The sequence below is a fragment of the Pseudophryne corroboree genome, chromosome 10 (genome assembly GCF_028390025.1).
Source record: "Pseudophryne corroboree isolate aPseCor3 chromosome 10, aPseCor3.hap2, whole genome shotgun sequence".
Lineage (NCBI taxonomy): Eukaryota > Metazoa > Chordata > Amphibia > Anura > Myobatrachidae > Pseudophryne > Pseudophryne corroboree.
Window position 1 is genome coordinate 154,279,974 of NC_086453.1, and position 24,166 is coordinate 154,304,139.

The 24,166-nt window shown below is 46.3% G+C and overlaps 1 protein-coding gene across 4 annotated transcripts in view; it reads right to left on the reverse strand.

The window, feature by feature from the left end:
* Positions 1-24,166, reverse strand: part of TEAD2 (TEA domain transcription factor 2) — a 224,379-nt gene that overhangs the window by 119,500 nt on the left and 80,713 nt on the right. For all 4 annotated transcript variants that reach the window (XM_063942889.1, XM_063942892.1, XM_063942891.1 and 1 more), the window contains exon 2: positions 19,238-19,506. In XM_063942889.1, coding sequence (XP_063798959.1) covers positions 19,238-19,439 — 202 coding nt within the window. In that variant the 5' untranslated portion in view covers positions 19,440-19,506. The remainder of the gene's footprint in view (positions 1-19,237; positions 19,507-24,166) is intronic.

The following is a 24,166-nucleotide window of genomic DNA, read 5'->3' on the forward strand; positions in this document are numbered from 1 at the left end:
GGAATATTTAGAATCCATCCGTGCTGTCGTAGTACTACTTGAGATAGTGCTACTCCGACCTCTAACTGTTCTCTGGACCTTGCCCTTATCAGGAGATCGTCCAAGTAAGGGATAATTAAGACGCCTTTTCTTCGAAGAAGAATCATCATTTCGGCCATTACCTTGGTAAAGACCCGGGGTGCCGTGGACAATCCAAACGGCAGCGTCTGAAACTGATAGTGACAGTTCTGTACCACAAACCTGAGGTACCCTTGGTGAGAAGGGCAAATTGGGACATGGAGGTAAGCATCCTTGATGTCCAGAGACACCATATAGTCCCCTTCTTCCAGGTTCGCTATCACTGCTCTGAGTGACTCCATCTTGAACTTGAACCTTTTTATGTAAGTGTTCAAGGATTTCAGATTTAAAATGGGTCTCACCGAGCCGTCCGGCTTCGGTACCACAAACAGCGTGGAATAATACCCCTTTCCCTGTTGTAGGAGGGGTACCTTGATTATCACTTGCTGGGAATACAGCTTGTGAATGGCTTCCAATACCGCCACCCTGTCGGGGGGAGACGTTGGTAAAGCAGACTTCAGGAACCGGCGAGGGGGAGACGTCTCGAATTCCAATTTGTACCCCTGAGATACTACCTGCAGGATCCAGGGGTCCACTTGCGAGTGAGCCCACTGCACGCTGAAATTCTTGAGACGGGCCCCCACCGTCTTGCCTGAGTCCGCTTGTAAGGCCCCAGCGTTATGCTGAGGACTTGGCAGAAGCGGGGGAGGGCTTCTGTTCGTGGGAAGAGGCTGTCTGCTGCAGTCTTTTTCCCCTTCCTCTGCCCCGGGGCAGATATGAGTGGCCTTTTGCCCGCTTGCCCTTATGGGGACGAAAGGACTGAGCCTGAAAAGACGGTATCTTTTTCTGCTGTGAGGTGACTTGGGGTAAAAAAGGTGGATTTCCCTGCCGTTGCCGTGGCCACCAGGTCCGATAGACCGACCCCAAATAACTCCTCCCCTTTATACGGCAATACTTCCACATGCCGTTTGGAATCCGCATCACCTGACCACTGTCGCGTCCATAACCCTCTTCTGGCAGAAATGGACATCGCACTTACTCTTGATGCCAGAGTGCAAATATCCCTCTGTGCATCACGCATATATAGAAATGCATCCTTTAAATGCTCTATAGTCAATAATATATTGTCCCTGTCCAGGGTATCAATATTTTCAGTCAGGGAATCCGACCAAGCCACCCCAGCACTGCACATCCAGGCTGAGGCGATTGCTGGTCGCAGTATAATACCAGTATGTGTGTATATACTTTTTAGGATATTTTCCAGCTTCCTATCAGCTGGTTCCTTGAGGGCGGCCGTATCAGGAGACGGTAACGCCACTTGTTTTGATAAGCGTGTGAGCGCCTTATCCACTCTAGGGGGTGTTTCCCAACGCGCCCTAACCTCTGGCGGGAAAGGGTATAATGCCAATAATTTTTTAGAAATTAGCAGTTTTTTATCGGGGGAAACCCACGCTTCATCACACACCTCATTTAATTCATCTGATTAAGGAAAAACTACGGGTAGTTTTTTCACACCCCACATAATACCCTTTTTTGTGGTACTTGTAGTATCAGAAATGTTCAAAACCTTCTTCATTGCCGTGATCATGTAACGTGTGGCCCTACTGGAAAATACGTTTGTTTCCTCACCGTCGACACTGGAGTCAGTGTCCGTGTCAGTATCGACCTGAGGTAACGGGCGTTTTATAGCCCCTGACGGTGTTTGAGACGCCTGTACAGGTATTAACTGATTTGCCGTCTGTCTCATGTCGTCAACAGTCTTTTGTAAAGTGCCGACACTATCACGTAATTCTTTCCATAAGACCATCCAGTCAGGTGTCGGCTCCCTAGGGGGTGACATCACTAACACAGGCAATTGCTCCGCCTCCACACCATTTTCCTCCTCATACATGTCGACACAGCGTACCGACACACAGCACACACACAGGGAATGCTCTGATAGAGGACCGGACCCCACTAGCCCTTTGGGGAGACAGAGGGAGAGTTTGCCAGCACACACCAGAGCGCTATATATATACAGGGATAACCTTATATAAGTGTTTTTCCCTAATATAGCTGCTGTATATATTAATATGCCAATTTAGTGCCCCCCCTCTCTTGTTTTACCCTGTTTCTGTAGTGCAGGACTGCAGGGGAGAGTCAGGGAGCCTTCCTCCAACGGAGCTGTGAGGAAAAAATGGCGCCAGTGTGCTGAGGAGATAGGCTCCGCCCCCTTCACGGCGGCCTTTCTCCCGCTTTTTAATGGAAAAATTGGCAGGGGTTAAATGCATCCATATAGCCCAGGAGCTATATGTGATGTATTTTTTTGCCAAAAAAAGGTTTTTTATTGCGTCTCAGGGCGCCCCCCCCCCAGCGCCCTGCACCCTCAGTGACCGGAGTGTGAAGTGTGCTGAGAGCAATGGCGCACAGCTGCGGTGCTGTGCGCTACCTTATTGAAGACAGGACGTCTTCTGCCGACGATTTTCCGGACCTCTTCACTCTTCTGGCTCTGTAAGGGGGCCGGCGGCGCGGCTCCGGGACCCATCCATGGCTGGGCCTGTGATCGTCCCTCTGGAGCGAATGTCCAGTAGCCTAAGAAGCCCAATCCACTCTGCACGCAGGTGAGTTCGCTTCTTCTCCCCTTAGTCCCTCGGTGCAGTGAGCCTGTTGCCAGCAGGTCTCACTGAAAATAAAAAACCTACTTTAAACTTTTACACTAAGCAGCTCAGGAGAGCCCCTTAGCCTGCACCCGTCTCGTTCGGGCACAAAAATCTAACTGAGGCTTGGAGGAGGGTCATAGGGGGAGGAGCCAGTGCACACCAGGTAGTCCTAAAGCTTTTTACTTTTGTGCCCAGTCTCCTGCGGAGCCGCTATTACCCATGGTCCTTTCGGAGTCCCCAGCATCCACTAGGACGTTAGAGAAATTTGATTTACCTGCTGTAGCTGTGGAAACCAGGTCCGTCAGCCCATCCCCAAACAATACATCACCCTTATAGGGTAGTACTTCCATATGTTTTTTGGAATCCGCATCACCCGTCCATTGGCGAGTCCATAAGGATCTTCTCGCCGAGATAGACATGGCATTGGCCCTAGAAGCTAGCAATCCAATGTCCCTTTGAGCATCCCTCATAAATAAGACTGCGTCTTTTATATGGGCTAGAGTTAAGAATATAGTATCCTTATCCATATTATCAAATTGATCTGTCAGCTCATCTGTCCAAGCTGCAATTGCGCTACACACCCATGCCGACGCAATTGTCGGTCTTAGCACAGCACCTGTATGAGAATAAATACATTTTAAGGTAGTTTCTTGCCTGCGATCTGCAGGGTCCTTAAGGGCCGCTGTGTCAGGAGACGGCAGCGCCACTTTCTTGGACAAGCGCGTCAGGGCCTTGTCCACAGTGGGGGATGATTCCCAAATCTCCCTGTCCTGCTTAGGGAAGGGGTATGCCATATAAGTCTTTTGGGGATCTGCGGTCTCTTTTCCGGAGTCTCCCAAGCTTTTCCAAAGAAATCATTTAATTAATGGGATGCAAGAAAATTAATAATCTGTTTCTTTCCCTTAAACATGTGTACCCTTGTGTCGGGGACCGAGGGTTCATCCTCAATATGCAACACATCCCTTATTGCCACAATCATACACTGAATGGTTTTAGTCACCCTAGGGTGCAATTTTACTTTGTCGTAGTCGACACTGGAGTCAGAATCCGTGTCGGTAGTAGTGTCTTGTGTTAAGGGACGCTTTTGAGACCCCGACGGGCCCTGTAACATAGTAACATAGTATCTGAGGTTGAAAAAAGACAATTGTCCATCGAGTTCAACCTATTTGTGGTGTCCTATGCATGATGATTTGACTAAAATTTCTGACTGATGCTGCTGTCAGCCATTGCATTTTATCCCTATTTATAGTAACTATAATGCATGACTATGCACCATACCCCTGGATATCCTTATCCAATAGGAATTTATCTAACCCATTCTTAAAGGTGTTGACAGATTCCGCCATTACAACTCCCTCGGGCAGGGAATTCCAAACACGTATTGTCCTTACCGTGAAAAAGCCTTTACGCCGTATTGTGCGGAATCTCCTTTCCTCTAACCTGAGTCGGTCCAATCCGAGGATTGACCCCCTGATGTCCCCCCTAAGTCAGCCTTATCAAGCCTTTTGTGTAAAGATGCCACACTTGCATTCAACATATGCCACATGTCCATCCAATCCGGAGTCGGCACAACCGACGGGGACACACCACTCATTTGTTCCACCTCCTCCTTGGAGAAGCCTTCCGCCTCAGACATGTCGACACACACGTACCGACACCCCACACACACAAGGATTAACCTGTAAGGGGACAAAACCCCAACCTGGCCCTTAGGAGAGACAGAGATAGAGTATGCCAGCACACACCAGCGCTTAAAAACACTGGAAAAAATATGACCAGATAGCGTTTTTTATATAATATACCAATTCCCATTCACTGCGTCGCTAATGTGCCCCGCTCCTCTTTTTTCCAGCCTGTGAAGTTCAGCAGGGGAGAGACCAGGGAGCCAGCGTTCCTGCATGCAGCTTCTGTGGAGAAAATGGCGCTGGTTAGTGCTGAGGATCAAGCCCCGCCCACCCGACGGCGGGCTTCGGTCCCAGTGACTTTTCTATTAAAATGGCGGGGGATCTTAGATTTACTGCCTCCACAGCCTAATCTATCTGAATTTGCCCAAAAGTGAGGAATATTGCTGCCCAGGGCGCCCCCCCCCCCCTGCGCCCTGCACCCTTCAGTGCTGCTCTGTGTGTGTGACTGGGAGCAATGGCGCGCAGCTTACCGCTGCGCGCCTTACCTCATGAAGATCTGATGTCTTCTGCCGCCTAAGATGTCTTCTGCCTTCTCATACTCACCCGGCTTCTATCTTCGGCATCTGTGAGGAGGACGGCGGCTCGCCTCCGGGACGAACCCCAGGTGAGACCTGTGTTCCGACACCCTCTGGAGCTAATGGTGTCCAGTAGCCTTAGAAGCAGTGCCCAACTTGACAAGCCAGCTCTGCTTCTCTCTCCTCAGTCCCACGATGCAGGGAGCCTGTTGCCAACAGGACTCCCTGAAAATAAAAAACCTAACAAAATTATTTTTCAACAGAAAACTCTGGAGAGCTCTCTGCAGTGCACCCATTCTCCTCTGGGCACAAGATCTAACGGAGGTCTGGGGGAGGGGCATAGAGGGAGGAGCCAGTGCACACCCATAGTAAAAGTTCTTTTTAGGTGCCCTATCTCCTGCGGAGCCCGTCTATACCCCATGGTCCTTACGGAGTCCCCAGCATCCTCTAGGACGTAAGAGAAACAAATGGGTTGTCTTCAGTTTGCTGGCTGTCGGGGTCCCGGCGCACAGTATACCGGTGCCAGAATCCCGACAGCCGGCATACCGACACCTTTTCTCCCTCTTGGGGGTCCACGACCCCCTTGGAGGGAGAATAGATAGCGCGCTACCATGCCCGCTAGGGGGTCATTTGCGCTCGCCCAGCTGTCGGTATGCCGGCGGTCAGGATTCCGGCGCCGGTATGCTGTGCGCCGTAACCTGACAGGCGGCATACCATACTACACCCAAACAAACAATAAAACAAGTCTCACTTATAAATTATCTCATTTCATTTAGACCGTTTAGTGCACGTATAGCTGTTGGAAAAAGGATTAAGCATATTTTGTATGCATACGTACACTTCTAAAACGTTTTTGTAATGGTAATCTCTCAAAAACTGAGTAATTTGGATGACTGGTATCTGCCAATATATTTCTAGCTCTTTTCATAAAGGTCATATACACATGGTAGGGACACACCAATGACCCTTGCTGCAGTTTTGACCACACGTTCCAGGGAAGCCCTCTCAGCCACAGTACAGTTCCCATACCATACTGTTACCCCATAAGTCAGAACACTCTCTAGTATACTGCGATAAAACTTAATCGGCATATCTGTACTCAAACAAGCAGCTTTAAGTCGTCTTAAGAAAAAGAGGCTCTGCTGCACCTTCTTAACTAAGAAGGTACAGTTTAAAGACCAGGTTCGGTCTCTAGAAATATAAATGCCCAGAAACTTAAAAGAATCTACCTCCTCAAAACCAGAGAACAGATAAAAATGTAACCTAAACCTAGAGAAATTTAGCTAATAGTTTGCTAAAAGCTGGAATATTTGCAATTAAAATTTAGCAGCAATGATATTGGGTGGATTTACACACCATGGGCTATATTCAATTGTTTTATCTCTCCCATCTAAAGTGCCACACCCAGAGAGGTTGGGTTGAGCCTCGTAAAGCAGCTAAACTAATGGATGCAACACAAGAAGTCCCGTTTGAGCACTCAAAAGGGTCACTTTTCGCTCATTTCAGCTCGCCATTCCCTAGGGGGGTGAACTGAAACACCAGCAGCCAATTGCGCCCAAATGGAACAACAACTGAAGAGCTAAGCTGAGCACCATCTACTGGCTGCCGGCGCTCTAAAGAATTGAATATCGCCCATTGAAAGGAAGAAGCGTCAGACTTCGCAAAGACCACTAGGTAAATACTACAAAAAGTGCAGTAAACAGAACAGATGCCAAGGATATTCTATACTGCATGTGCCCAAGACATAACAATATCTGCTTGCTGTACTATTACATTGGTATTTGCACCCCCAGTCTTTGCCTGTATTACATTGATTTCTTTATTTTCCGTTCAGTCTAAAAACACACGAGCAGGTTAAAGATGGTGTGCGTTTGGGTTTAAATTTTAGATTGCAAGCATGAGCTAATAAGTCCATAACTAGCATTGCCTAGATAAAAAGGCAGCCATATTTGAGTGGCATTAAATTTAAAATAAGTTCAAGTTGTAGGATGTATATACAGTACATCAATTTAGTCGTGGAACTTTCATCTCTATTTGTGAATTCGTTACTTACGAGACAAAACTTTGTAAGCATATATGTACACACCTCCCAACTGTCCCAATTTCAGCGGGACAGTCTCACTATTCAGACAATGGGGGTCATTCCGAGTTGTTCGCTCGCAAGCTGCTTTTAGCAGCTTTGCACACGCTAAGCAGCCGCCTACTGGGAGTGAATCTTAGCTTATCAAAATTGCAAACGAAAGATTCGCAATATTGCGAAAAGACTTCTCTGTGCAGTTTCTGAGTAGCTCGAGACTTACTCTGCCAGTGCGATCAGTTCAGTGCTTGTCGTTCCTGGTTTGACGTCACAAACACACCCAGCGTTCGCCCAGACACTCCTCCGTTTCTCCAGCCACTCCCGCGTTTTTCCCAGAAACGGTAGCGTTTTTTCGCACAAACCCATAAAACGGCCAGTTTCCGCCCAGAAACACCCACTTCCTGTAAATCACATTACGATCACCAGAACGAAGAAAAAACCTTGTAATGCCGTGAGTAAAATTCCTAACTGCATAGCAAATTTACTTGGCGCAGTCGCACTGCGGACATTGCGCATGCGCATTAGCGACTAATCGCTCCGTTGCGAGAAAAAAATAACGAGCTAACAACTCGGAATGACCCCCAATGTCCCGATGACCCACCCACAAGCCGCAGTGTCCCGCCGGTCGGGGTGGGGAAGCCTCTGATCACTGCTGCTGTGCAAAGCAGCGAGTAATCCCTGAAGAGATGGCAAGCGCACGGGCAAAGGCATCTAAACAGTGCAGGTGACTCTAGAGGCTGCTCAACTGCTTGGGGAGCGCTGGGAACGCTGCAAAATTAAACAAGTGGGGGGGGGGGGGTCACTCCTACCAACCAGAGGCCATGCCTCCATCCAGCCAAGGTCACTCTCCTTTTTGGACGCACACGCCTATGTTGCGCGAATTGAAGTTAGCATAAGCTGGGTGGTGTGCAGTGTATGTGTGTGTCTATTTGATATAGATACACACACATTAAACAAGTTTTATATTAAAACAGGTTCTTTTGGCTTCAGTCATATTTATTTATTTATTTATTAACAGTTCCTTATATATTGCAGCAAATTCCACACTTTAGTATCCCAAGAATGGGGGCTGGTGCATACCATACACTCTGAAAGTAAATCCCTACCAAATGCCCCAAAAACAATGGTTAGTCATTAGTTAATATAAAAAAAAAAATGATTCTTGATAAAATTCTATACAGGCTTTAAAATTTGCTTACAGTATACAAAATTATGTTGGATAATCCAATGTTGCTAATAAGTGAGATGGCATGGATTCCCACCAGCACCCTTACGGGCATGAGCTCAAGGCAGGATCCACTCAGTTAGCAATTGGACACTGGCACTCAATACTCAACGCGGTTCATCCATATAGATGGACTTCTTCAAGGGTATAACAATCAGGAAAAAATATTACAAAAGAAAACAATAGACTGTCTTTTCTTAAGAATGTGTTTGCTCATAAATATCCCAATGAGCATTGACTTCAATGATAAACGAGGGAGGTCCCAACAGTTCTCAGGCAAAAAATGATAACTGTTCGGACCATCTGTTTGCCATAACATAAAAACCCCAATCCTAATACTGTGTAGGTCCCCCACATGACACCAAAACAGCTCAGATCCGTTGAGGCATGGACTCCCTAAGACCTCTGAAGAGGTTTTGTGGTATTTGGCGTGAAGATGTAAACAGCAGATCCTTTAAGTCCTGTTAGTTGCAAGGTGGGGTCTCCATGGACTTGTTTTCCAGTTCATTTCACAGATGCTCGATCGGATTGAGATCTGGGAAATCTCAATGCCAAGTCAACATCTTGAAATCTTTGTCATGTTCCTCAAACTATTCCTGAACATTTTTTTGCAGGGCACTTTATCCTGCTGAAAGAGGCTACTGCTATCAAGGAATACGGTTGTTAAGAAGGGATGTACTTGGTCTACAACAATGTTTAGGTAGGTGGTACAAGTCAAAATAACATAGTGACATCCACATGAATTGCAGAAGTTACGGTTTCCAAGCAGAACAATGTCCAGAGAAACACAGCCTCTGTCGGCTTTCCATCTTCCCATATTGCATACTTGTGCCATCTCTTCCCTAGGTAAACGACATACATGCACCCATTATACACGATGTAAAAGAAAATAAGATTTTAAACCTACCGGTAAATCTTTTTCTCCTAGTCCGTAGAGGATGCTGGGGACTCCGTAAGGACCATGGGGTATAGACGGGCTCCGCAGGAGACATGGGCACTCTAAAGACTTTAGATGGGTGTGCACTGGCTCCTCCCTCTATGCCCCTCCTCAAGACCTCAGTTAGAGAACTGTGCCCAGAGGAGACAGACAGTACGAGGAAAGGATTTTTGTTAATCTAAGGGCAAGATACATACCAGCCCACACCATCCACACCATACAACTTGCAACATACGAACCAGTTAACAGTATGAAACAAAACAGCATCAGCCCGAGACTGATCAAAACTGTAATATAACCCTTATGTAAGCAATAACCATATACAAGTCTTGCAGAATTTTGTCCGCACTGGGACGGGCGCCCAGCATCCTCTATGGACTAGGAGAAAAAGATTTACCGGTAGGTTTAAAATCTTATTTTCTCTTACGTCCTAGAGGATGCTGGGGACTCCGTAAGGACCATGGGGATTATACCAAAGCTCCAGACCGGGCGGGAGAGTGCGGATGACTCAGCAGCACCGATTGAGCAAACATAAGGTCCTCCTCAGCCAAGGTATCAAACTTGTAGAATTTAGCAAAAGTGTTTGAACTTGACCAAGTCGCCGCTCGGCAAAGCTGTAATGCCGAGACGCCTCGGGCAGCCGCCCAAGAAGAGCCCACCTTCCTAGTGGAATGGGCCTTTACCGAATTTGGTAACGGCAATCCAGCCGTAGAATGAGCCTGCTGAATCGTGTTACAGATCCAGCGAGCAATAGTCGGTTTAGAAGCAGGAGCGCCAAGCTTGTTGGCTGCATACAGGACAAACAGTGCCTCTGTTTTCCTAACCCTAGCCGTCCTGGCTACATAAATCTTTAAGGTCCTGACTACATCAAGGGACTTGGAATCCTCCAAGTCACCCGTAGCCACAGGCACCACGATAGGTTGGTTCATATGAAAAGATGAAACCACCTTAAAAATTGAGGACGAGTCCTTAATTCTGCTCTATCCACATGGAAAATCAGATAGTTGCTCTTGTGAGACAAAGCCGCCAATTCGGACACCCGCCGTGCAGATGCCAAGGCCAACAACATGACCACATTCCAAGTGAGAAATTTTAAATCTACCGTTTGAAGAGGCTCAAACCAGTGAGATTTTAGGAACTGTAACCCCACGTTAAGGTCCCATGGTGCCACTGGGGGCACAAAAGGAGGCTGAATGAGCAGCACTCCCTTTACAAAAGTCTGGACTTCTGGGAGAGAAGCCAGTTCCTTCTGAAAGAAAATTGATAGGGCCGAAATCTGTACCTTAATGGAGCTTTAGGCCCATATCCACTCGTGTCTGTAGAAAGTGGAGAAAACGGCCCAGATGGAAATCTTCAGTAGGAGCATTCTTGGCTTCACACCAAGATACATACTTCCTCCAGATGCAGTGATAATGTTTCGCCGTCACCTCCTTCCTAGCCTTAATCAGAGTAGGGATGACCGCCTCCGGAATACCTTTTCCCGCTAGGATTTTGTGTTCAACCGCCATGCCGTCAAACATAACCGCGGTAAGTCTTGGAACACGCAGGGTCCCTGCTGCAATAGGTCTTCCCTGAGAGGAAGAGGCCACGGATCTTCTGTGAGAATTTCCTGAAGATCTGAATACCAGGCCCTTCGCGGCCAATCGGGAACTATGAGTATTGTCTGCACTCTCTTTCGTCTTATGATTCTCAGTATTTTTGAGATGAGCGGAAGAGTAGGGAACACATAGACCGACTGAAACAGCCATGGTGTCACCAGGGCGTCCACCGCTACTGCCTGAGGGTCCCTTGACCTGGCACAATACCTCCGAAACTTCTTGTTGAGGCGTGACGCCATCATGTCTATTTGTGGGAGTCCCCACTGACTTGTTATCTCTGCAAAAACTTCCTGATGAAGTCCCCACTCTCCTGGATGGAGATCGTGCCTGCTGAGGAAGTCTGCTTCCCAGTTGTCCACTCCCGGAATGAAGACCGCTGACAGAGCGCTTACGTGATTTTCCACCCAGCGAAGAATCCTGGTGACATTGCCACTCTGCTCCTTGTCCCGCCTTGGCGGTTTACATGAGCCACAGCTGTGATGTTGTCCGATTATATCAGAACCGGTAGGTCGCGAAGAATATTCTCCGCTTGTCGTAGGCCGTTGTATATGGCCCTCAATTCCAGTACATTGATGTGTAGACAAGCCTCCTGGCTTGACCATAGTCCCTGAAAATTTCTTCCTTGTGTGACTGCTCCCCATTCTCGGAGGCTCGCGTCCGTGGTCACCAGAACCCAGTCTTGAATGCCGAACCTGCGACCCTCGAGAAGGTGAGCACTCTGCAGCCACCACAGGAGAGACACCCTGGCCCTGGGGGACAGGCTTATTTTCCGATGTATTTGTAGATGGGACCCCGACCACTTGTCCAGAAGGTCCCACTGAAACGTCCTCGCATGGAACCTGCTGAAGGGGATGGCCTCGTAGGTCGCCACCATTTTTCCCAGTACTCGAGTGCATTGATGGACTGACACTCTTTTCGGTTTCAACAGGTCTCTGACCATGTTCTGGAGTTCCTGGGCTTTTTCCAATGGGAGAAAAACCCTCTTCTTTTCCGTGTCCAGAATCATGCCTAAAAAAGAGAGCCAAGTCGTTGGAATCAACTGTGACTTTGGTAGATTTAGAATCCAGCCATGCTGCTGCAGCACTCTCAGGGAGAGCGACATGCTTTTCTGCAATTGATCTCTTGATCTCGCTTTTATCAGGAGATCGTCCAAGTACGGGATAATTGTGACTCCTTGTCTGTGCAGGAGCACCATAATTTCCGCCATTACCTTGGTAAAAATCCTCGGGGCCGTGGAAAGCCCAAACGGCAACGTCTGAAACTGGTAATGACAGTCCTGTACAGCGAATCTCAGGTACGCCTGATGAGGGGGAAATATGGGGACATGAAGGTATGCATCCTTTATGTCTAGTGACACCATAAAATCCCCCCCCTTCCAGGCTGGAGATAACTGCCCGGAGCGATTCCATCTTGAATTTGAACTTTTTCAAGTATAGGTTTAGGGATTTAAAATTTAGAATGGGTCTGACCGAGCCATCCGGTTTCGGGACCACAAATAGGGTTGAATAGAACCCCTTTCCCTGTTGAACTAGGGGAACCTCGACAACCACTTGTTGTTGACACAGTTTTTGAATTGCAGTTAAAACTATCTACCTTTCTGGGGAAGAAGCTGGTAAAGCCGATTTGAAAAATCGGCGAGGAGGCACGTCTTCGAATTCCAGCTTGTAGCCTTGGGATATAATTTCCATTGCCCAAGGATCCACGTCCAACTGAACCCAGACGTGGCTGAAGAGTCGAAGACGTGCCCCCACCGGCGCGGACTCCCTCAGTGGGGCCCCAGCGTCATGCGGTGGATTTAGTAGAAGCCGGGGAGGACTTCTGCTCCTGGGAACTAGCCGTAGCAGGCATTCTTTTTCCTCTACCCTTACCACTGGCGAGGAAGGAAGAGCCCCGACCTCTTCTAGACTTATGCGACCAAAAGGACTGCATCTGATATTGTGGTGTTTGCTTTTGCTGTGCAGGAACATAAGGTAAAAAAGTAATTTACCCGCGGTAGCTGTGGAAACCAGGTCCGCGAGACCTTCCCCAAATAAAACCTCACCCTTGTAAGGCAAAACTTCCATATGTCTCTTTGAGTCGGCATCACCCGTCCATTGGCGGGTCCACAGGGCTCGCCTAGCAGAAATCGCCATGGCGTTGGCTTTCGAACCTAGCAGCCCAACGTCTCTCTGAGCGTCTCTCATATATAAGACTGCGTCTTTAATGTGACCTAAGGTCAATAAAATGGTATCCCTATCTAGGGTATCAATGTCAGCTGACAAGGTATCTGCCCAAGCTGCCACAGCGCTACAAACCCAAGCCGACGCTATTGCCAGTGTGAGCAAGGCACCTGTATGTGTATAAATTGATTTTAAGGTAGTCTTCTGTCTGCGATCAGCAGGATCCTTGAGGGCTGCCGTGTCTGGAGACGGTAGCGCCACCTTTTTGGACAAGCACGTTAAAGCCTTGTCCACCTTGGGTGAGGATTCCCACCATAACCTGTCCTGTGCCGGGAAAGGATACGCCATAAGAATTCTCTTGGGAATCTGCAGTTTCTTGTCTGGAGTTTCCCAAGCTTTTTCAAATAACTCATTCAGCTCATGAGATGGGGGAAAGGTTACCTCAGGTTTCTTTTCCTTAAACATGCATACCCTCGTGTCAGGGACAGAGGGGTCATCTGTGATATGCAAAACATCTTTTATTGCAATAATCATATAATGAATACTTTTGGCCACCCTTGGGTGCAACCTCGCATCATCGTAGTTGACACTGGAGTCAGAATCCGTGTCGGTATCAGTGTCTGCTACTTGGGACAGTGGATGTTTCTGAGACCCTGAAGGGCCCTGTGACACAGTCAAATCCATGGATTGACTCCCTGTTTTATCCCTGGACTCTGCTTTGTCCAATCTCTTATGTAATAAAGACACATTTGCATTTAAAACATTCTACATATCCAACCAATCAGGTGTCGGCGTTGCCGACGGAGACACCACAATCATCTGCTCCACCTCCTCCTTAGATGAGCCTTCCGCTTCAGACATGCCGACACACGTACCGACACCCCCACACACTCAGGGATATATCTTTATGGAGACAGTCTCCCAATAAGGCCCTTCGGAGAGACAGAGAGAGAGTATGCCAGCACACACCCAGCGCCACCGGACACTGAAATAAAATCCCAGTTAGTACAGCGCTTTTATATAAATATATCTAATTACACTCACTGCGCCAATTAAATGTTGCCCCCCCTCCACTCCTTTTTGCCCTATGTAACCGTGTCCAGCAGGGGAGAGTCCGGGGAGCCAGCTACTCTGCAGTGTGCTGTGGAGAAAATGGCGCTGGTTAGTGCTGGAGGATCAAGCTCCGCCCCCTCAGTGGTGGGCTTCGGTCCCGCTCAAATTATTTATACTGGCGGGGGTTTTATTAATATACCGCCTCCGCAGTATCTAATCAATATGCCAGTGTCCCTTGAGGTTAATATTGCTGCCCAGGGCGCCCCCCCTGCGCCATGCACCCTTACAGTGCCCGCTGTGTGTGTATGTGTGGGAACAATGGCGCACAGCGTTACCGCTGCGCGTTACCTCAGTGAAGATCTGAAGTCTTCTGCCGCCTTTGACGTCTTCTTTCTTCTTAATACTCACCCGGCTTCTATCTTCCGGCTCTGTGAGGAGGACGGCGGCGAGGCTCCGGGACGAACGGCGAGGGTCAGACCTGCGTTCCGACCCTCTGGAGCTAATGGTGTCCAGTAGCCCTTGAAGCAGAGCCTATCATTTAAGTAGGTCTGCTTCTCTTCCCTCAGTCCCACGATGCAGGGAGCCTGTTGCCAGCAGCACTCCCTGAAAATAAAAAACCTAACAAAAGTCTTTTTCAGAGAAACTCAGGAGAGCTCCCCTGCAGTGCACCCAGTCTCCTCTGGGCACAGGATCTAACTGAGGTCTGGAGGAGGGGCATAGAGGGAGGAGCCAGTGCACACCCATCTAAAGTCTTTAGAGTGCCCATGTCTCCTACTGAGCCCGTCTATACCCCATGGTCCTTACGGTGTCCCCAGCATCCTCTAGAACGTAAGAGAAAATGTGAGTCATCAGACTAGGCCCCATGGTCCAGTTCTGACGCTCATGTGTCCATTGTAGGCACCTTGGCCGGTGGTCAGGGGTCAAAATGGGCACTCTGTTCAAGGTGTTGGCTTGTCCTCCAAATTCCAGATTTCAATCTGATCGAGCATCTGTGGGAAGTGCTGGAAAGACTAGTAAGAACCATGGAGGCCCCACTAAACAACTTACAGGACTTAAAGGATTTGCTGCCAACGTCGTGGTGCCAGATACCACAGGACAAACTTCAGAGGTCTTGTCGAGTCCATGCCTCGACGGGTCAGAGCTGTTTTTGCGACACAAGGGAGACTTACACAATATTAGGGAGGTGGTTTTAATGTTATGTTATGATAGATAGATAGATAGATAGATAGATAGATAGGATACTTATTGAATAGTTTTTCGAAGTGCATATTCAGTTTGACTCATCGCACAACTTAAATAATGTGTATTAGTCTCTAGCCATGGTGTTTTACAGATTCACAAGCAGAAGACAAAACTGTGTTTTGCTCAAAAGTCCTGGAACACAGTTAGACATGGCCAAACTGCACTCCAGCACGGAGAAAGTTAACAGTGTGAGCCTTCATTACAGGGCTGTCTTGTAATAGATTAGGTCTGTGTGTGCTACTCCCCCGCCAACCCCTCCAAACACACTAGAGCTTGTCCTGCCAGGCAGAGACCTGGATCAGATTTCATCTACCCCTTCCTCCCCCTTCTACTTCAGCCTGACTCCCCTCCTCCTCCTACCGCTGGTGTCTTCTTTCCATGTGACCTTGCAGGCTTGATTTACTGGAATCACAGACCCCCTAGAAAGGCAGAGAGAGAGAGGGAGAGGAAGAGTGGGAGGAGAGACAGAAGGCATTACACAACAAAAGCTAACTCCAGGTCTCTCCCAGCCAGACACCAATAAACACCAGTGTACACCCAGCCCAGGTGGAAAGGAGTCTGCAGGCTAGACAGAGGCCAGGCAACAGGTCTTCCCAATGCTAACAAATGAGATTCAGCTTGATTGTATCTGAAATCAAGCAGATAGGGACTTTGGCAGAGTAGCCAGAATAGTAGGAACTGTGATTTAAGAGGGGGAAAAAAGGAGGGGGAATTTCTGCCTCCAGGTAACACAAATGTGTTATTTTGTGCTTGCTGTAAGGACGGCTATTGGAAGTCAGCCATGGAATGGTTGTCGGTCCTTCGACATCAATTATGTGATGCAATGGCTAGTAGACTCCCACCTCCAGCGTTCAGTGGTCATTTTAGGGTCTGACGTCTATATAGCGTCAGTGGGTCACAAGAGTGGACGGAGGAAAGCGTCTGTGTGGTGCTGACGGCTGCCAACTTAAATGGCATGGCTAAGATAATTGAGCATGTCAGTAGCTCATTTAGTTATTTACTTCAAAGTATGAAGCAGCACCCATAGTCTGTCTGAACCGGGTCAGCAGCTGTAAACAGAGAACAGTTCATTTTTGGCTTTCTGTGTAGTTATGAAGATAGTGGGTCTATTAACAGGCATTCTAGCATTGCGCATATCTGCGCTAATGTAATTTACATCTAATTGAATTATTTTATTTAAAAAAAATCAACTGGCTTAAATTATTTAATTAGTTGGCACATTATTGAGGCATATGGTGAATAAGGGCATTACTATGTATACAAAGAACTGAGCAAACTACAATGTGGCATTACAAGATTCCTAAATATATACAGGTTGAGTATCCCATATCCAAAATGCTCGGGACCAGAAGTATTTTGGATATCGGATTTTTCCGTATTTTGGAATAATTGCATAATATAATGAGATATCATGGTGATGGGACCCAAGTCTAAGCACAGAATGCATTTATGTATCATATACACCTTATACACATAACCAGAAGGTGATTTCAGTAACTTTTTGCATTAAACAAAGTGTGTGTACATTCACATAATTCATTTATGTTTCATATACACCTTATACACACAGCTTGAAGGTCATTTAATACAATATGTTTAATAACTTTGTGTATTAAACAAAGTTTGTGTACATTGAGCCATCAAAAAACAAAGGTTTCACTATCTCACTCTTACTCAAAAAATTCCGTATTTCGGAATATTTGGATATGGGATACTCAACCTGTATTAGCAGCAGCAAAAGTTTCATATTTTAAAATATTTTTTTTGTATTTCAGTTTGTAACCAGTATTATAAACACAGCCTGTGACGTGGCAGTTAGGAGCCGATTGACAAGTGCTTTATCTCAATCCACTTTATCTCCAACCAAGGCTTAGTAAATAGACCCCTAAATCCCTTACTGATTTATCTCACACATTATCTACACCAAACCCAATTTTTGACAGCACTGCCCTATTTGTGTGGAGTTTCTATGTTCTCCCCATCTTTGTGTGGGTTTCTTCTGGGATCTCCGATTTCCACCTAGCCTCCAAAGACATACTTGCAGGTTAATGGTCTTCTGTATATTAAGCCTATTGTGCATTTGTCTGTGTGATATTGAACATAGGGGCAGCTATATTAAGACTGGAGAAGCGATAAAGTGGAATGTGATAACACACCAGCTAATCAGCTCATAACTGTCAAGTTAAAGGATGGGTTTTAAAAATGACATTAAGGAACTGACTGGCGGGTGCGTTATGACCTTCCACTTTATCACTTCTTCAGGCTTAATATATCTGTGCCATAGATTGTATGCTCCATTGCTCAGGGACTGATGGGAATGCGCAAGTATTTTCTGCAAAAGTGCAACATAATATGTGAGTGCTATAACAAAAACTTTATACTTCTAACAGTCAGTATACTTATAACATGGCAGTAGAATATAGTACCCCAACAATGCCAATTTTTCAGGCACCTCTGTGGGGTATCATGGAAAATTGGTGAAGCTGATGTTTGCGAATACTCTTATATTTGTACAAGTTAGTACAGTTGTCCAAATATCTAGAAGGCTACTGTATACATAAAAAAAAAAAATAGAAACATCCATCTTGTATTCTTTTTAATAGGTCTTAATAGATCAGAGAGAAAATACCTTGTAACACACAGGTCGCAAAAGAATATACCGAGGATTAAAAAAATGATACACTCATTCTGCTTCCGAATAGCAGAGTATAACAGGTATATTCAAGGATCATCCATCCACCAAATAAAAGAAAAAAAAAATGTAGATACTGTACTACTTACAGACTAAGACCACAACGATTTTTAGCTTTTGACTTGAGAAATTGGAGCCATTAAGTAACAATAAAGATACAACCCTACAACAGGCCAAAAAATCATCCCCAAGAGACCTGGGTGTGTCACTCCCAGCAGAATAATAGAATGGTCAGGTGTTCACCAATGTCTACCACAGAGTATAAAGTAACATGAATAAACAGTATAAGAAACACATTTGCTTGGTCAGTTTAGCTTTATCATGGGCCCAAAAGGGAGTTTTTACGAGTTATTATTATAAAATGTATGTGCAAAATGCATTTTATTCTGTACTCAATGAAAAATTAATTTTTATATGGGTACACATTGGAAATTAAAATATCCCACTAGCTTTCTTTTATACCTTTCTACCCCCACTTGCCCCTCACCTTTCATCAGCTGTGAGAAAGAAAAAAAAAGTGCAAGACTAATTCAAATTACTTAGTACCCCACTGGGCCCTTGGAGCGAGTGGTCTTCAGGTTGCCGGCGGACAGGCTCCTGACAACCACCACACCGTCGCCGGAATCCCGACCGCAGGTATACCGACAGCTTTTCTCCCTCTTGGGGGACCATGACCCCCCTGAAGGGAGAATAGATAGGGTGGCGCGCGTAGCGCACCACCGTGCCCGCAGCGTGGCGAGCCCGCAAGGGGCTCATTTGCACTCGCCCAGCTGTCGGTATGCCGGCGGTCGGGATTCCGGCGCCGGTATGCTGTCCGCCGGCATCACATACTACACCCCTTGGAGCCTAGGTTGCATAATAATGGATCCTTAATAGCCAGACTTTAGTTCTGGTTTAAAACTAGGAATCTGGGTAATCCAGCAGTGGACTAGTCACATGGGATGAGGTCTTTTATGTAACAATTCCCCAATCCAGCACAGATAGCAGGGCAGGTCCAATCAACAGGAGGCTTGCACCTCTGTAGAAAGGGAGCTGTTTGAGAAATGTACAAAGTATACAGCCATCTCTTAAACCATTTTATGTTATTGGTTGGAAAACACAACTTTTCTGCAAAAGAACAAAGTTCTCTTCTATTCTCAGAAAAACATATGTATTATGGCAGAGGGGAAATACAAGGTCCTTGCTACACAACATACTTAGTAACTGCTAGGACTATGCTGACAAAAACAGTTGGTTTCTATAGAATATGCAATATCAAAGCAAGCAAAAATAAAATCTACAAAAGCCCACTGCAAATACCAAGACTAAAAAGAAAACAATTTGAGATCAGCCTGCAAATTCCCTGTGGGTAAACTCACCATACATCTTGCCTTCATCAGATAGAATTATTTTGCGTCTCCCGCATGGTGGGTATATAGCCAGCGCCTCCTGGAAGCTCTGTTCTATGTCTGGACTCCATACACCTTCTGCGTCGTTGTCTAGGCTCTTCTCCATGGAGTCTCCCAAGTCCCCTGTGCTCTCGGCTGGGCTGCCAGCTTCACTCCACCCATTGGGGTCCATGGCTGGGACAGGAGGGAAAGGAGAGGCTCCTCCAAGCCTCACCCCACTAAAGAGGACTCAGCAAATTCTGCAAAACAAGATAACTTCCGTTAATATAAAACAACAACACAAATGTCAATTAATAAACTACAGATGTAGCCATGCTCATCTTGCTGCGATGCGGCATGATGCATGGCGAGCTGGTCTGTGACTAGTCGCATCCGGCGATCGCTTCAATAATTCCATTACAACAAAACTGTATATATTTAATCAAGGTAATAAGTAGATTTTAACCACGTGTAGCCAGATTACTACTTGTAGCTCAAAGCTCTTTTTATGCGTCTGATACTTGGGTGTGATTGTAGGTCTAAAAATAAATAAAGATAATGCCAGACATAATGCAATTTGACACATCCAATAACATGGTACATTGTACATATATACTATAACCCATAGCAACCAAATGTTAGCACCAGGGGTGGATTGGCCATAGGGCTCACCAGGAAGGTTCCTGGTAGGCTGACATGTCTGTGGGGCGTGTTTTGTTTGTGGTCATGTAGCCTCACCGTCCCCATAACAGGCAGCCCACTGCACTTAGGCCCTCATTCTGAGTTGATCGCTCGTTAGCAGTTTTTAGCAGCCCTGCAAACGCATTGTCGCCGCCCACCGGGGAGTGTATTTTCGCTTTGCAGAAGTGCGAATGCCTGTGCAGCAGAGCGCCTGCAAAATCTTTTTGTGCAAAACAAGACCAACCCTGTAGTTACTTATCCTGTGCGTTGATACTAACGACGGAGGGACGGTTTTTGACGTCACACACCTGCCCAGCGAACGCCCAGCCATGCCTGCGTTTTCCCCGACACGCCTGCGTTTTTCTAAGCACTCCCTGAAAACAGTCAGTTGACACCCAGAAATGCCCTCTTTCTGTCAATCACCTTGCGGCCGTCTGTGCAATTGGAATCGTCGCTAGAACCAGTGCAAAACCACAATGGACTTTGTACCCGTACGACGCGCGTGCGCATTGCGGTGCCTACACATGCGCAGATTAGCCATTTTTTTACACTGAACGCTGCGCAGCGAACAACGACAGCTAGCGATCAACTCGAAATGATCCCCTTAGTACACTGCATTGTCCCCATTCATTCTGTTATTCCATCTCTGCAGTACAGCACCTCTGTCATCCAGTGATGCTGCCATGGCTACATTTATTTATTTATTTATTTATTAACAGTTTCTTATATAGCGCAGCATATTCCGTTGCGCTTTACAATTAGAACAACAGTAATAGAACAAAACTGGGTAAAAACAGACAGACATAGAGGTAGGAAGGCCCTGCTCGCAAGCTTACAATCTATAGGGAACATGGTATGTTATACCTCTTGTGCTGCCCATGTCGTGTCTCTTGTACAACATTTTACAGGGCCAGATTTAGTTCCCAATCCGCCCTCAGACACAACGGCAGGGCTGCTTCCATAAATTTCCTGGGCTGGTTTTCCATCACAATCCGCCCCTGGTTAGCACGGTTCTAAATGATACTAAACAAGCTACAATCTGATTGGTTGCTATGGGTACATACTGTGCAATTTATGGGGAATTAAATATTTGAAATGAAGGTACTTATTAAAGGATCACTTAAAATGTGACTCCACCCACTTGTACACCAGTTCTTCGCAACAGTTTTCTTCTTATGCTGAATGCCAGCCTATCGGTGCTGTGCCAACTACTTGACCAGCTGTGTTTTAAATCCTTTGAAGAACATAAAGATGCCTATAAAGTTGGCAGGCACAGCTCCTGGGGGTGGAAGGTTAGCAGTCTATTATCATGAGCCATCTCCGCATTTGCTCAAGTGATCTAAAATCCTGGAATGTAAGATGGGTGGAGTCCATGTTGTAGGTGGAGCTCTTAAATTGATCAAGTACTGAAATTCATTTTTTTGGGGGGAGGGCAAAACTGCTGGCTAGTCCTATACTTCTAGTTACGCTGTTAAGCTGGCTCACTACAGCTCATGACATTTAGTAATGAACACGATTATTAGGCCATTTTATTTACTGTGCACTAAAAGTTTTACCTTCAAGCTTGCAGACTAGTTAATGCTATGGCCAATATACAGAGCAAGAAAATGCCATTGTGCAGTGAAAATTAAGGAACTAACGTATTGGCAGGGATGGAAACATATAGATGCAAATCTCCAAAATCCTGGACTGATCCAGAAAATGACATACACATTATATTACACACACACAAGACACACACACACACACACACACACACACACACACACACAAAAGGTCTCACTCTGCAATGTGTTCAAATTTGGAAAAAATAAAAACACACCTTGGTAAGTAAGGGCTCCTACACTGGTCATGTATAAAGATACTTTACTGCTCTGGTTGCCTATAATTATTACTATAATGGCTGCAAGAGGAGATCTCTGCCACAGTGGATGGTAGTGTATTTTCTAAGGCCAAGATAATCATGGACTCATTGGAAGCGCAACGCAAAACAGAGAATCAACTGTGGCGTGAAACTGCCATTGTCATGAGAAGCAATCTGACAGGAATTCTACAGACTAGGGTAACATAGTAGTCAGATTGCAGGGCATTAAATGCTCACTACTGTACACCTGGCAATGCACTCGTGAGTTCAACGATAAAAAATCCTGCAGGCTATGGATTATCAAGCAGTGAAGGAAGTGACGATGGGCAGATAAACAGATTAATATAATACCCCTTTTACACCGCAGCTTGAACCCGGTAAATTGCCGATTTTTCAGGCTTCCTAAACGGTTCGAGCTGCGATGTGAAAGGGTCACCTTCAATTTACCGTTTTCAAAATACCGGTATTTTGAAACGGTAAAAAAGCAGGGTCCTACCCGTTTCAGACCCGTTTCATTGTGCAGTGTGAAAGGGTCTGAAACGGTATTTGCAAGCCCCAGAAGGTGATAGGCTGTCTCCATGTGTGATGTCACCAGGCAGAAGCAGGAAATAAACATTTAAAATGACAACCACTGTTTTGTATGGGTGAAACCGGTTCAGTGTGAAAGGTACCAAAACGGTAATGAAATGGTAATATACTGGTTACAACATGCAATGTGAAGGGGGTTTAACTGCTCAGACCCGTTTTAAGAACCATTTAAAGAACCGTTTCAAAAGCAGGTTTTGCGATGTGAAAGCAGCATAAATGTGGCACAATCCTAAAGACTACTACGAATGTGGGAGGAAACTGGAGCATCCAGAGAAAACCCCATGCAAACACATTGAGAACATACAAACTCTGCAAATAATAATAACAAACAACAACAAAAAATAAGAATTTACTTACCGATAATTCTATTTCTCATAGTCCGTAGTGGATGCTGGGGACTCCAAAAGGACCATGGGGAATAGCGGCTCCGCAGGAGACTGGGCACAAAAGTAAAAAGCTTTAGGACTACCTGGTGTGCACTGGCTCCTCCCCCTATGACCCTCCTCCAAGCCTCAGTTAAGATACTGTGCCCGGACGAGCGTACACAATAAGGAAGGATCTTGAATCCCGGGTAAGACTCATACCAGCCACACCAATCACACCGTACAACTTGTGATCTGAACCCAGTTAACAGTATGATAACAGAAGTAGCCTCTGAAAAGATGGCTCACAACAACAAAAACCCGATTTTTGTAACAATAACTATGTACAAGTAATGCAGACAATCCGCACTTGGGATGGGCGCCCAGCATCCACTACGGACTATGAGAAATAGAATTATCGGTAAGTAAATTCTTATTTTCTCTAACGTCCTAGTGGATGCTGGGGACTCCGAAAGGACCATGGGGATTATACCAAAGCTCCCAAACGGGCGGGAGAGTGCGGATGACTCTGCAGCACCGAATGAGAGAACTCCAGGTCCTCCTCAGCCAGGGTATCAAATTTGTAGAATTTAGCAAACGTGTTTGCCCCTGACCAAGTAGCTGCTCGGCAAAGTAATAAAGCCGAGACCCCTCGGGCAGCCGCCCAAGATGAGCCCACTTTCCTTGTGGAATGGGCTTTTACAGATTTTGGCTGTGGCAGGCCTGCCACAGAATGTGCAAGCTGAATTGTACTACAAATCCAACGAGCAATCGTTTGCTTAGAAGCAGGAGCACCCAGCTTGTTGGGTGCATACAGGATAAACAGCGAGTCAGATTTTCTGACTCCAGCCGTCCTGGAAACATATATTTTCAGGGCCCTGACTACGTCCAGCAACTTGGAATCCTCCAAGTCCCTAGTAGCCACAGGCACCACAATAGGTTGGTTTAAGTGAAATGCTGAAACCACCTTAGGGAGAAATTGAGGACGAGTCCTCAATTCTGCCCTGTCCGTATGAAAAATTAGGTACGGGCTTTTATAGGATAAAGCCGCCAATTCTGATACACGCCTGGCTGAAGCCAGGGCTAACAGCATCACCACTTTCCATGTGAGATATTTCAAGTCCACAGTGGTGAGTGGTTCAAACCAATGTGATTTTAGGAATCCCAAAACTACATTGAGATCCCAAGGTGCCACTGGAGGCACAAAAGGAGGCTGTATATGCAGTACTCCCTTGACAAACGTCTGAACTTCAGGAACAGAAGCTAGTTCTTTTTGGAAGAATATCGACAGGGCCGAAATTTGAACCTTAATGGACCCTAATTTGAGGCCCATAGACAGTCCTGTTTGCAGGAAATGCAGGAATCGACCCAGTTGAAATTCCTCTGTAGGGGCCTTCCTGGCCTCGCACCACGCAACATATTTAC